This window comes from Lissotriton helveticus, chromosome 8, assembly GCF_964261635.1.
Source record: "Lissotriton helveticus chromosome 8, aLisHel1.1, whole genome shotgun sequence".
NCBI lineage: Eukaryota > Metazoa > Chordata > Amphibia > Caudata > Salamandridae > Lissotriton > Lissotriton helveticus.
The window spans coordinates 1,400,205,928-1,400,220,376 of NC_136069.1; the positions used below are offsets into that span (position 1 = coordinate 1,400,205,928).

The 14,449-nt window shown below is 45.9% G+C and overlaps 1 protein-coding gene across 3 annotated transcripts in view; it reads left to right on the forward strand.

Annotated features, from left to right (window-relative positions):
* The window catches only part of USP25 (ubiquitin specific peptidase 25), a 528,720-nt gene that overhangs the window by 366,827 nt on the left and 147,444 nt on the right, over positions 1 to 14,449 (forward strand). For all 3 annotated transcript variants that reach the window (XM_078658355.1, XM_078658353.1, XM_078658354.1), the window contains exon 18: positions 1,875 to 2,014. In XM_078658355.1, the coding sequence (XP_078514481.1) occupies positions 1,875 to 2,014 (140 nt within the window). The remainder of the gene's footprint in view (positions 1 to 1,874; positions 2,015 to 14,449) is intronic.

Here is a 14,449-nt window from a genome sequence, read left to right on the forward strand (position 1 = left end):
GAGCAATAAAATGAGACAATTCCTCGGGTTCTGATGCAAAACAAGTTGGATTTGAAAATGTAGTGTGAATAGGGAAAAGGAAAGTGTAAGCGAGAAATGCAAACATTTGATTTGTACCTCCCCCTAGTGGTGCAGGCCTTCTCTTTGTGATTTATGCTTAGTTCTTATCCAGTGCTAGCCATTGGTATTTGCTTTATGTATCTCATATGTCGATGTAAAGAGTGAAGCAATATCAAAGTGGTTCATGGACAGAGTGTTTGAGCAAATCAAACACTCAGCCCCAGTCAACTGATCTGGGTTTAATCCATCATCATTCTTTAGCTCACTCCACCACCCCTTGTTCAGACATGGCCATATGCAAATCAGTCTGACCCTGTACCTCATGGGAACAGTCCAGCCTGAACTGCCAAGCCATGTCTTTCCTGGACCGGAAACAAGCATCCTGGGACCGATTTCGGGTTCATAACCCTCATCAGCCAGGCTATCTTGAATCCAGTGGCAAAGTGAGCAAGGGACCCACGTCTGGGCATACCCTGCCAACTTAGGGCGAACAAGGCGACACCAAGGGGGATGATGGACGGAGCGTTTGAGCAAATCAAACACTCACCCCCGAGTCAACTGATCTGGGTTTAATCCATCATCATTCTTTAGCTCACTCCACCACCCGAGTTCAGACATGGCCATATGCAAATCAGTCTGACCCTGTGCAACAGTGCAGCCCGACCTGCCAAGCCATGTCTTCCCTGGACCGGAAACAATTTACAAAAGGTGTACGAGATAAGCACTAGTGAAAAATAAAATGACACAATTCCTCAGGCACTGATGCAAAACAAGTTGTATTTGAAAATGTAGTGTGAATAGGGAAAAGGAAAGTGTAAGCGAGAAATGCAAACATTTGATGTGGGTCTCCCCCTGGTGGTGCAGGCCTTCTCCTGTGATTTATGCATGGTTATTATCCAGTGCTAGCCATTGGTATTTGATGTATGATTCTCATATGTCAATGTGAAGTGTCACTTCGTGTGTATTGTATGAGCAAATAGTTTTAGATTACATGAGCAGTGATTTTGACAAGTAGTAAGGATTATAAATTAAAGGTCAGCTTGAAAGTTATCCACATGCCTACAATACACTGACTTATTTTGCCAGACAGGGTGAAATTGGCCATTAGTGTGTTGCTGTTCCATTTCAGAGAACTAATTGTAAATGTCACGTGCAACAGCTGTAAAATGGCCTCTGCTGCTATGCTCTAGAGAAAGTGTGGTTGTATTCGTGCACTGTTTGATAATTGTGGCGATGCTTGCATTGCTTGGTGTGTGGTCACAATGCTCCTGTCCCCTGTAAAATTACCTAACTTGATACGGTCATGCTCTACCATATGATGATTTGTGGCTCACACCAGAAGGTTTTAATCAAAAATATAATCCCATCCTTCATCCCTTTCAACAGATTTTCTATAGTGCGTATTTTCCAGTACAATTTTATTATTATTTTATTGTGCGATAAAAACACATACAGAAGGCGCAATGTGAACACAGCCTTCCAACTGAGAAGAAACATTACTTAAATTAATGTTATATTCATTACAACATTACTGTAAAAGTCTTTAATAAGCATCACGTGAGTTCACACATTTCCAATAGTTTGATGTGATTATCAAGACTAGAACAAAACAAATGCACACTGACATCAGCATGAAACCCCAGTCATCACAATAAGCTCATTAAACACTTGAAAAAATGTATCATTTAAAATGAAAATTAGATGAGTGATATGTATATACATTAAGAAATTGTTAAAAAAAAATAATACTTATTGAGGCGGGTTTTTTTTTGTATATTTTCCTGTACGCATAACATTTATTTTCATTGTTACAGTAAAGGGAGGAGAGCCAGAATACTTGGAGCAGCCGTTAAGAAGCGAGCCCTCAAATGGTTTGAAAGAGTCGACAGTAAGGGCAATCACTAAAGTAGCTACTGAAAATGAAGATCGAAGTCCAGAACTTGTGTTACAGATGGTTAGCAATATGTTTTTTTTATTCAATTAATGTCTGTGGTACTGTAACATTTGCTTTTTTGGAATGGTTTTCTTAGTAAGAACAGTAATGTCTGAAGTACTGTTCAGTAGGCAAGAGAAGCCTGTGAATACATCTGGTTTTAAATGTGACTCCTGTAATGAGTCTTCCTAGTTCAAACAGTTTCTTCTCTAAGATTTCACCAATATTCGAGTTTGTGGCCATTGCTACTAAATTCACTGATGTGCTCAAACAAATGATTTTTCAAGATGTTTGACATTTTGATTTGGTTTTACTGGTATCCTTCAAATGAGGACATGTCCAGAGAACAAGCTCTGTTAGGTAGAGATTACTTTGGCTGACAGTCAAATTAATAAATTAACATTTTGAGTATTGAAATAATTTTTAAACGTTTATTTGGCATTGTGATGTTTCATGTAACTTGATGCAATCTGTAGTGGGATGAATGTTTAGTTTCCAGGTCTTCTGTATACCACCTCATGCTCATTGTAGATGTAGAATAAAGTAGGTCAAATAGTGAACTTACATACTGAACACTGAAAAATGCATTTGCCTCAAGATTTTTTTCATTTTAACAACTGAGCTGTAATACTTGTTTTAGTCAATTTGCTGTAGTAATCCTATGGGTTTCTGGGTCCATCAACGACATCACAATGGATTAAGTCCTTTAAGGAGGCCATGTTTTGGATCTTTGTAGTTCCCTCTGGTGTGCCTTCAGGATTCAAGCATTCACAAAGTCCTCCAGTCGAGTTTCCACTTGCGCGTCCATTACCTGCACCCTCTGTGCCTGCTAAACCTGTCCTGTGTTCCACTCTGATGTCGGAACAAACTTCCCATTTAGCACCAAAATCCACACCGGTCCCATTAAAGTTGATGCCAGTCTTGTCCCAATAGTTCTGTCTCATTGCAAGCCAAATTTGTCTCAACACAGTCTGAAGTTTTTTCATGAATCGGTACTGCTTGGGAGTTCACTTCTGTGCGTTGCAGGGTGAACTGTTGACCGACAAAGGGAAAGATACTATGAAAGTCACTGCCTAATCTGAATACTGCTTTTAATCTATTTAATCTTAAAGTTTTAGCTGCCATTGACTTTATTTTAATGAATAACACTTGCGCATTTTGCACACAGATTCTCTACCTGGTAAGCGGAGCGCCATCTTTCCTCCCTCGGCTGGGACATTTCTAGGTGCCATTTTGGGAGTGTGAGCAGTCTAGCTTTGCTGACTGGCTCCCCAGTGCCTATTTAATGCACACTGCAACGCTGACACACAGCAGTTGCAGTCCTAAGTAGGCTAGCTGTTGAATGCTAATCTGGCAACTCTTATGCTCATTGTGGGGTGAGAATTTAGTTGGGAGTTCACTTCTGCATGTTGCAGGGTGAACTGCTGCCCGACAAGTGGGACTATACTTTGAAAGTCACTGCCTAATCTGAATCTGAATTTGAATTCTGCTTTTAATCTTTTTAAAGTTTTAGCTGCGATTGACTTTTTTTTTTAACAGAATAACACTTGCGCATTTTGCACACAGATTCTCTACCTGGTACAGAGCGGAGCGCCATCTTCTGCTCGACTGGGACATTTCTAGGCTCCATTTTGAAAGGGTGAGCAGTCTAGCTTTTACTGACTGGCTCCTCAGTGCCTATTTAATGCACACCGCAATGTCGACATGCAGTGGAGACATGTAGCGAGCGCACCGCTGGTACGCCAAAGTCAAGCCCTTCTGCACCTGGACCGCGGCCAGCGCCAGCCACGCTGCACAAATGTTTAGTGGTAAGTTCATTACCTGGCCACGAGCTTCCCTCCTAGCTTTAAGAAGAAACCGGTGTACAGGCAATCGGTGTGCTAATTTAGTGAACACTGGCTTCCCATACCCCTGCAAGGAATGCAATTTTATTTGGAGGGCACTTGGCGAGGCGACCTGGGGCAATGTAAGGATCTCCTGTTCACAGAAGATGACGGTTGGCAGGGTAAGAGCTTGCTCGATTAGTTGTAGATTGCTTACCCCAGTATTGGAACTTTCATAGATTCCCATGCTTTGTATCATTCCCCGTCGTCGGAATGGGAGCCTCGGTAGTATCATAACCATAGAAACAAAAGAGAAAAATAGGCCTAGGCCTCATCTCATTTTGTATCCTATCACCCTCTTTGTGTAAAAGAGACCAAACTTTTGTCAGGACCAATCAGAGCAGCCTCACCCCATAAAACCTTCCTGAGAGAGCTCAGAGCCTCAGATTTTTCTACCGCACGTTGTGCTAGTTTTCCCATTCCATTCGACTTATTTCTTCAACTGTTCATCTACAAACAAACTATGTCTGACAAGGAGAAGAAGGCCTTATTCAGGTCCTGTGCGTCTTGTGGGAAAAAGAGGCTTTTTGTAGAAGAGAAGCATGAAAGCTGTATTTATTGCTTATACCTTGACCACAAGGCCACAGACTGCAAGATTTGTAGAACCTTCTCTACAAAAACGTTGCGAGACAGGGAGGGCCGGCTATTGACCTGGCTGCAGAAGATGAGGATGAGGAAGATTCTACATCTGTCTCCATCTCGGAGATCCAAGAAGAGGGGTAGGTCTTCTCCCTCTTCTTCACCCGAGCCCCATATCAAGGCCCCTCATAAGATCTCTGACAGGTCTGAGAGGGCTAGTCCCATTAAATCTCCTCACGGAAGTGAAAAGGAGAGGCTGGGACAGGCTGCTGGATTGGTGACGGCCACTAAGGACAAAAAGGAGGTTTCTATCACTTCTTCTCCGTCCAAAAAGGAAAGAACTGTTGAAAAATACTCTGCAGTCAATCCAGGGGTCATGCCTGAGAGAAAACGGCGTCCGTCGACGACAAAAACAACGGGTACGTCGACGACGATTACTTCTCTTAAAGCTTCCACTGCTTCAATGACTCCGTCGACGGGGCCGTCGTCGATAGCGGTATCGACGTCGACGACTCCGTCGTTTAAGGTACCTGGTGCGTCGGCCATGACTACTTCCTCGTCGTCGATGATGGTGTCAGGGAAGGTGCTGTCGACGGGCCTTGTTGTCGACGAAGACTACGACGACGACGACTTCGACGACACGGATGGTGATGACGACGAGTTCGACGACGAAACAGTCGAAGATAATACCGTCGACGACGATAAAGACTCCGTCGACGAAGTCCAGTATGCCATTGACGATTCCGTCGACGACGGCCGCACCTTCGACGACGGCACCGTCGACGGGTCAAAAAATGCAATTTCCAATACAGAAGCTGAAAATTACACCTGAAATGACGTCTCCTAGATGGGTTTAGTCTCTTCCACCATCAATGCTTCTTGATGACGAGTCGGATTAGGAGGAGGAAGATGGAGGCTATTATGGGGATGCCTACAGTCTCTCGGATTTAAATGTAAAATTGCAAGAGACTGACACAGAGGAATACTATGAGCATGCATATGACCAACAGGTGCATCACTATGTTCCTCAGGAGCGACGTCCTCCAGGTTTGGGGCAGGACATGGTGGCCATGCCGGCCTCTCTAGTCTCTGATCTACAGATGATGCTGCAGGACTACAGAACCAGGTTTCCATCAGAACCTACGGTACAGCATCAACGACCACCAACTCCAGTGCTGCCGCAGGCGCAACCAGTTGTCGTACTGCCTCCTACACAGGTGGTGCCTCTGACGCCACCAGTTGTCATACCAGCGGTACTATCCCGGACAACGGACCCTGAGCCAACCAATACCGTTCTGCAGGATACCTCTTCCGATGATGAAGTACATGTGGATCCGTTGGCTGATCCATTGCAGGACCCAGACTTGGATCCCGGTGACAGTAGATTACAGGATCCGGACGCCACTGGACGAGATACGTCCGTATCGCCGCCAGTCGATATTGGGGGGGTTCCATAACCTCATGGAGAGAGCGTCGAAGAGGTTCGGACTGCCAATTATAAGGGAGCAGTCTGAATGTTTCCTGTATGATTTCAAGGAACAATACAGAAAATCAGTCGAATCCATTCCCATAATTGAACATGTGTGGGAGGAAGGGATCAAGATCATGCAGAATCCGGCCACTGTTATCCCTGTTCTTCTCCGGCTGGAGAAGAAATATAAGGCTCTGGATGGCAGTCCTGCATGTCTTCTTGGACATCCTAAACCTGATTCTGTGATCTCGCAGGCCGCACAAAGCAAATCCAAAAATCCATCAACGCCTCCGGACAAAGATGGTAGGCGCTTGGATAACGTGGGGAAGAGGTTTTCTTCCATGGCCAGCTTGCTTGTTCGAGCAGCAAATGCTCTAGACATTCTAGGCAGATACCATCGCCAGATGTGGTGTGACTTGGAGCTATTTGTGGAACAACTGCCGGACTCCGCGAAGGATGAGGCCAGGAGAGTTCTGATGGAGGGAGAAAAATCATCCTCTGAAGTAATTGATTGTGCTATGGATAATGCTTCTACGGCTTTTCGTGCCTTAGCAGGGTCGGCGGTGTTACGCCGTCAGGGCTGGTTGCGAGCCACCTGGTTTCGTCCGGAGGTCCAAAATAAGATCCTGCACCTCCCATTTGATGGTGAGATGCTTTTCGGTAAGCATGTTGATGATGCCCTGCAAAGTATAAAAAAGGATACTGACACGGCTAAGTCCTTAGGATCATTGAACTATCGAAAGGTCCCATTTAAAGGTGCACGAGGCAGAGGTTTCTCTTGTTATAGAGGCAACAACCAGTAGAGATATTCCTCACAGTCTTCGCAGTCTTATAAGACCCAATATTCGAATCAACGCCAAGGACAATCAGCGTCTTTCTCTTGCCAACCTCAGCGAGGGCGACAGAACCGCCAGGGACGCGACAATGCCAAGAGGCAATAGCGGCCTCCTGGCTCTTACTACTGTTCCTCCCCTCCCAGTCACATCAGTGTGGGGCAGGATATCTTTTTGTCTGGACAGCTGGAAGAGTATAACATCGGACCGGTGGGTCCTGAATATTGTTCAGAGTGGCCATACGTTGGAATTCCAAGATCTTCCTCCAACAAGAGCTCCTGGCGCCAACCGCACGAAACATCTGGGACTGTTACATCTCGAAGCCCACCAATTGTTCATCAAGGGGGCAATAGAGCCGGTACCTCTCTCTCAGAGGGGCAGAGGTTTTTATTCCAGGTTCTTCCTGGTTCGGAAGACGGCAGACACTTGGCGCCCCATATTAGACCTACGAGAGCTCAACACTTATCTCATCAAACTATCTTTCAGGATGGTTACTCTCCAAGATATTCTTCCTCTTTTGAACCCAGGCGACTATTTGGCGTCTCTGGATTTAGAAGATGCGTACTTCCACGTACCGATACACCCAGCTCACAGACAATATCTACGCTTCACAGTAAGCAAGAGCCATTTCCAATTCAAGGTGCTTCCGTTTGGCCTTCGGTCTGCACCACGGATATTCACAAATGTGTTAGCACCAGTTGCGGCTTTTCTCCGGAAACAATCCCTGGAAGTTTTCCCCTACTTGGACGACTGGCTTGTCAAAGCTCCCTCTTTCAAGGAAACGTCCCAAGCCGTTTCAACTTGCCTCCATTTGTTCAGTCACCTGGGCCTTCAGCTCAACAAGAACAAGTCAGTTCTGCGACCCTCCAGGTCCACAAGATTCCTTGGGGCCATTTTAGACACAAAGCGATGCACGGCTCGTCCATCAGACGAACGTCAACAGAAATTGGTCATCTCGGCTCGCCAGGTAATGAAAAAGAAGTGCCTTTCAGTCCGACTCTACAAGTCCCTGCTCGGGTCGATTTCATCCTGCATACCATTAATACCGCATTGCAGGCTGCGAATGCGTCCTCTGCAGGAAGAGCTGGACAAACAATGGTGCCAAGCAGAGGGCTCTTTCAACGACAAGGTGTTGGTAACGCCAGAAATGAGAGGCATGCGAGTGGTGGCTAGTAAAAGACAATATCGCAGAAGGACTGACATTCAGGATTTCACCATCTCCTCTGATCATGACCACAGATGCCTCCTTGGAAGGCTGGGGAGCAGTGCTCTGAGAGCTTCAAGTCAGCGGGCACTGGAGTCCAGAGCAACGCCAGTGCCATATAAACTTTTTGTAGCTGACGGCCATTTGGTTGGCTTTGCAGACTTTCCTTCCCAGAGTTCAGAATCAAACAGTGCTGGTCCGGACGGACAATACGACGGCCATGCACTACATCAACAAACAAGGAGGAACTAGATCACAAACTCTGTCCAAAGAAGCTCAGAGAATCTGGGATTATGCGAATCTTCACAAGATCAATCTGCAGGCCGAACACCTGGTAGGTTCTCTCAATGTCACAGCGGATGCCCTGAGTCGCCAGACAGAGGTGAATCACGAATGGGAATTGAACCAGTTCATTCTGGAGAGTGTGTTCTCGGTCTGGGGAACACCGACCATAGACCCCTTTGCGTTTCCGGTGAACGCCAAATGCCGGTTTTACGCAAGCAAGGTTCACCATCAGGGATCTCTGGGGAACGCCCTTTCGATTGCCTGGTACGGCGCATTCTTTTGCGCTTTTCTACCAACTCCCCTCATTCCACGAGTACTCAGGAAGATGAAGGCGGAGCCATGCAAGATGATTCTCATTGCTCCAGCGTGGCCCGGCAGTTCTGGTACACAGAACTCCTTCTACTCTCCCAGGATCATCCAAATCGCTTGCAACAGATTCCGTCCCTGTTATCGAGGGATCAGGGTCAGGTGTTCCATCCGGATCCGAAGTCGCTGCACTTGACAGCGTGGCTCCTGAACACAGAGAGTTCCGTCATCTGAATCTCTCCAAGGAGTGTAGAGAAGTTTTGTCCCAGGCTCGAGCACCAAGCACTAATAAAACATACAAGGCAAAATGGAAGAGATTCTGCCTGTGGTGTCAAAGACAGGGTCTCCATCCTTACAAATCTCTGCCTCATCAACTTTTTGCCATATATACTATCATTGGCTAAATCTGGGTTGGCACATTCTTCGGTAAAGGTGCATCTTGCAGCCATATCGAGGTTTCGGCGCACTTCTTCAGGCCCGTCCCTATGGTCCTCTAGGATTGTTAAACAGTTTTTGAAAGGCTTGTTTCGGATGTATCCTCCAGTTCGCCCTCCTCCGCCAGTTTGGCAGCTCAACCTTGAGCTGGCTCAACTCATGAAAGCTCCGTTTGAGCCGGTTCACAAGGCGGACTTGAAATTCCTGTCTTGGAAACTGGCCCTTTTTCTTAGCGCTAACATCAGCTAGAAGAGTTAGTGAGCTGCAAGCACTCTCCATAGTGGATCCATTCCTTCAATTAAAAAAAGATGTGCTTATTTTTCGCACCAATCCGAAATTTATTCCGAAGGTGCCGTCTGAGTTCCATTTGAATGAACCCTTGATGTTAAAGTCTTTTTTTCCGCGCCCTTCTACTCCGGCGGAACGGACATTACATTCTTTGGACGTTCAAAGATGCTTGAAATTCTACTTAGAATGCACACGCCCCTTTCGAAAATCATCCCAATTGTTTGTGCCCTACAGCGCACCACGGAAGGGGTTTCCTTTAGCAAAAAGTGGCATTTCACGCAGGATCTCCAGTGCGATTCAATTCTGCCATCAGGAGGCGAGCAAGCCCCTGGACAGAAAAGTCTGTGCACATTCCACAAGGTCTGTGGCATAGTCTGTGGCTCTTTTCTTTGGAGTTGCCATCAAAGACGTATGCAGGGCGGCAACGTGGAGCAGTACACATACCTTCACGAAGCACTACTGCCTGGAGTCGAGACAACACTGCTGTTAGGAATCTTTTTCAATGAGAGGTGAGCTTTCCCTACAATCCCTCCATCCTAGTAAGCACATTTTTTTTGTTGTTGTTTGGTATTGTCATATGGTTATGTGATGCCATGTATCTAACAAAATGTGCTTTTGTGATTTACTGCTAGCTACTCTGATACAAAGCATGGGAATCTATGAAAGTTCCAATACTGGGGTAAGAAAACAAGTTACTTACCTGTAACTTTGGTTCCCCGGTATTGGTAACTTTCATAGATTCCCATGCGCCCACCCTCCTCACCTGGGAAAGCTCAGTCTTTTTACAGAGATAGTGGCGGATTGCACAACGGCTTCGAAAATCTGAGGCTCTGAGCTCTCTCAGGAAGGTTCTATGGGGTGAGGCTGCTCTGATTGGTCCTGACAAAAGTTTGGTCTCTTTTACACAAAGAGGGTGATAGGATACAAAATGAGATGAGGCCTAGGCCTATTTTTCTCTTTTGTTTCCATGGTTATGATACTACCGAGGCTCCCATTCCGACGACGGGGAATGATACAAAGCATGGGAATCTATGAAAGTTACCAATACTGGGGAACCAAAGTTACAGGTAAGTAACTTATTTTCTTCCCAAACATGCAGATTATATTTGGTTATCTCTGATGGATAACATCTGGGATGTATTGTTCCTGACCGAAACATGAATAAAGGAGGAATCAAAGCCAGTCATGACCCTTGCTATCCCCCCTTGTTTATGAATAATCTGTGCTAACAGGGGTAGTGATAGAAGAGGGGGCGGGTGCTATTATTCTGAAGAATTCTTGGGAGATTTCCACAACGGAGCAACATGGGCAATATGGAGGACCTAAATATCTGTATTAAGATCTCTCCAAATCTTTCTCCTTTGCAGGTCTACTGATATATAGACCGCCTAATTGCTCACACAGCTTCACTCCCGAACTATATAATCTCATTGCTCATAGATCACTACATTATGCCAACTTTACGGCCTTAGGGGGTTTTAACTTCCACGAAGATGATCCCAGTTGCCTCCAGGCCTCTCAGTTAATAATGTCACTTAATGGAACTAACCTTACACAGCACGTGAACACTCCCACTCACAGAGCAGGCCATATACTTGATAAAATGTTGTCAAATATCCCAACTTTGAGAGTGGAGGACCCTCTGGGTGTGGTCTGGACAGACCACTTCCTGATCCCCTTCTCATTCAAACCCCAGAGATAACAGCCGATTGGGGGTAAAGACGCAGTTTTTAAAAGTAACTGCAAAAAGGTAACAGAAGACAACTTGGGGTCAGTATTACTAGCTAATTGGCCACACATAACTAGTAATCTCAATGACGATTCCGCCACGCTTAACACCTGGATCTCAGTCACTCTAGATACAGTGGCACCTATTAGGCCTGTTAGGACTCCAAGAGAGTGTCTTTCGGCCCCTTGGTTCTTGGCAGACCTTAGAGTGGAAAAGAGTAGGTGCTGGTGAAAAGATTATAGTCCGGCATCTAAGCTAGCATATAAGGAGGCATTGAAGCTCCGCAAACTGATGAAGGTGTCGAGAAGGGAATATTTTGTCAAGCACTTAGAGTGTGGAGAACGCTGGAAAGGAAATTCTTCACCAACCCATCAGCGCTGGAGGGAATTATACATCCCTCCCTGTGCATGAACCTATCTGACTTCTTTGAGGAAACAATTCTGAAAGTATATTCCTTGTTCACTGTTTGTCTGAGCTGTGGTGCCACAACCAACTGTAAACACAAATTCCAATTCGGATTTTCTTCCTATAACACTGCAGGAATCACTGGCCTAAATCCAGAGATGCAGGTCTGGCTCCCCAGAGGGTGCCTGTCCCCTCAAGCTTTTTAGGTCATTGGCCCACTTGATCAACCCATTATTTAAACCACATTTGGAATACCTTGTTTATCACTGGTATTTTCCCGGATATCTGGAAGCATGCATTTTTCCTACTCCTTCTAAAAAAAAAATTGAATGCAGACCCTAAGAAGCTCAGTAATTATCGCCCGATCTCGCTACTGTCAGCACCCGCAAAAATGCTGGAAAAACCTGTCCAATGGCAAATCGCTAAATTCATAGAGACACATGACATCCTGCATGACACTCAGTCAAGATTCTGGTCAGGATATAGCACCGAGACAGCGCTGGTAAAGGTGGCGGAATCTGTGAGAATGACTAGAAGCAGGTACCTCAGCGATGCTAGTCCTTTTAGACCTGTCTGCAGCGTTCAACGCGGTTGCACACCCAATCCTACTGAACAGACATAAACATCTGGGCTTGGCACTCTCTTGGTTCCAGATCGCTCCCAAAGGGTCCTTCTTTGACCTTTTCCATCTGAACTCAAGGAGTGCCTCAGGGCTCTGCCTTGAGCCCACTGCTTTTTAATACCTATCTGATACCACTTTTTACACTCATTGCATCATGGGAAGGCAAGGCAGTCTCCAATGCGGATAACACCCAGTTGGTGGTCTCGTTTCAGGATTTTTCAGCTGATATGTTCGACAGATTCAAGGAGTATCTTAAGGACATCTCGAGCTGGATGAATAGTAACTCCCTAAAACGAAATGCGGATAAGATGGAGGTCCTGTTCTTCGGTCAGTCCCCCCCCCCCACAGGTTTATTGTGGCCAGCAGAAATGGGCTCACCACCGTTACCGGCAATACTGCAAGAAATTTGGGCATCAAATGGGAGACTGATCTATCCTGATCTATCCTTCACGGCCCAAATTCGTCCTATATCTTTTGTGTTTTGGGAAACTGAGAAGCTTAAGGAAATTCTTGCACCTTCTGCTGGAGGAAAGCCGTAGGGTCATAGTCTATGCTATGGTGACCTCTCAGCTGGACCATGCTAACAGTCTGTACCTAGAGCTGCCTTCTTGCCTGATTAATAGACTACAGATGGTACAGAATGTGGCAGCAAGATTAATATGACTGGTCCTGTTTCGTCATCATATTTCCTCCGACCGTAGACAAATTCACTGGTTCCCGGTAGCTAAAAGGATAGAGTTCAAGTCTCTCATCCTGGCCTTTTAAGGCCATGCATGACAGGGGCCCTGGTTCCCTCGAGTGTAGGCTCTGTCCATATCAACGGAAACATACATTGAGATCCAACTCCCAGCACCTGCTTTGTTTACCTCGCTTTGCAAAGTCCAGAATAGGAGGAAGGTCCTTCACTGTTAGGACTGCCAGGCTGTGGAACTCTATGCTCTCCCATATGCGCTTCATCGACCCAGAACTTGAGTTCAGGAAGACCTTGAAGACCTGGCGTTTTAGTCTAGGTTAGCTCCATTGTCGGGCCAGTTCCTAACCTACATTAACCGCTAGATGTCGGTACACCTCTGCATGAGGTAGCTGTCGTGCTTTACAAATGCTATTGTTAATATTACTGATTCACCCAGACTCAGTTCAATTCAACTCACAGAAACATGTCTTTGCCACGAGCTGCTCCAACAACTTTTGGTTGCAATTCTGATCAATCAACCACCCTTCATCGATGACAGTGGAGATAATGGGGATTTATTCCCCCCTTACTGTAAGGATGATTGTCTGTACAGGGATTTTAATGAGGCCTGTGGGTTGAACTCTTCTTCCAGACTTTGAATTGTATTTTCAGCCTTGACCTGGTACAAAAGAAAGTGCTTAATTCGCTGTGACCATGAGACCTGCCACAGAGGTATTCGATTTACAGCTGCCATCTTTGGATGTCAAACCAATATTCCAAAGGAAGTTTTGCAACTAGGGCAGGCTTCCTTAATGGTCCGTTGACTCAAGTTATGGTTTTGCCTACCAGCGAGCAAGCAGGTAAACAGGCACCACAATCAGTCATCAGATCTTGACTTCTTGAGGCAACAAACTACACTGGAAAGTCCGATGGTCCAGGCCTCAGCCATCAAGGTAAACCAAATTCATTTTCTATGAAACCAATCATTCCACACCCCATCTCCTCACCGCCACCCAAAGAGTTGTAGAGCATTGAAGCTTTTGGGAAACAGCTGGTTTCATTGGCCAACCTAGCCCTCTAATCCGTAAATGCCATCTGTTTGCTGGGGAGATATTCCCACTCTTTATGGGGCTTGGTTAGTGAGATCTTGCCTGTGCCCCTGAGGAATTTTTGTCCAGCCTGGCTCAATTCCTACAGGATGATTAGGATGTGGCCAAATGCATCATTCATTCTGGCCTGGACACTACTGACTCTACTCACTGTTTTGGCTGAGCAGTCGGTACTAGCGTGGTGCATCATGTATGAATCAGATCCATGTATGAATCAGATCCACAGGCTTTTCTGGGATGTGCAAGCCTTATGGATAGGCCATTCTATCGATCTCAACTGTTTGGTGACTAGGCGGATTTCACACTGGTGCTTCTATGAAAGCTGAGCCAGTGTGCGATCCTTAAGCCATTTTAGCAGTGTTCAACGCTACTCTCAACAGTTATGACCTTTTGGAGGCTACTCCAGAGATTTGGTGCACTGGCAGCCCGAAAGTTCACTACTTTCGTCACCGGGGCCCCAGCCCTTTTGAAGTCAGGAGTAAAGGTCAATCAGGCCATATCCAGGCAACCAGGGGTAGTGAAATTACCAGTTCCCGCCCCTGTACCTTCCAATTTTGTTTGCACTTAATGGCACATGACCACCCTGTGGGAGGTAGGGACGGATATTTCCACCAAGGAAACAAAATATAGCTTC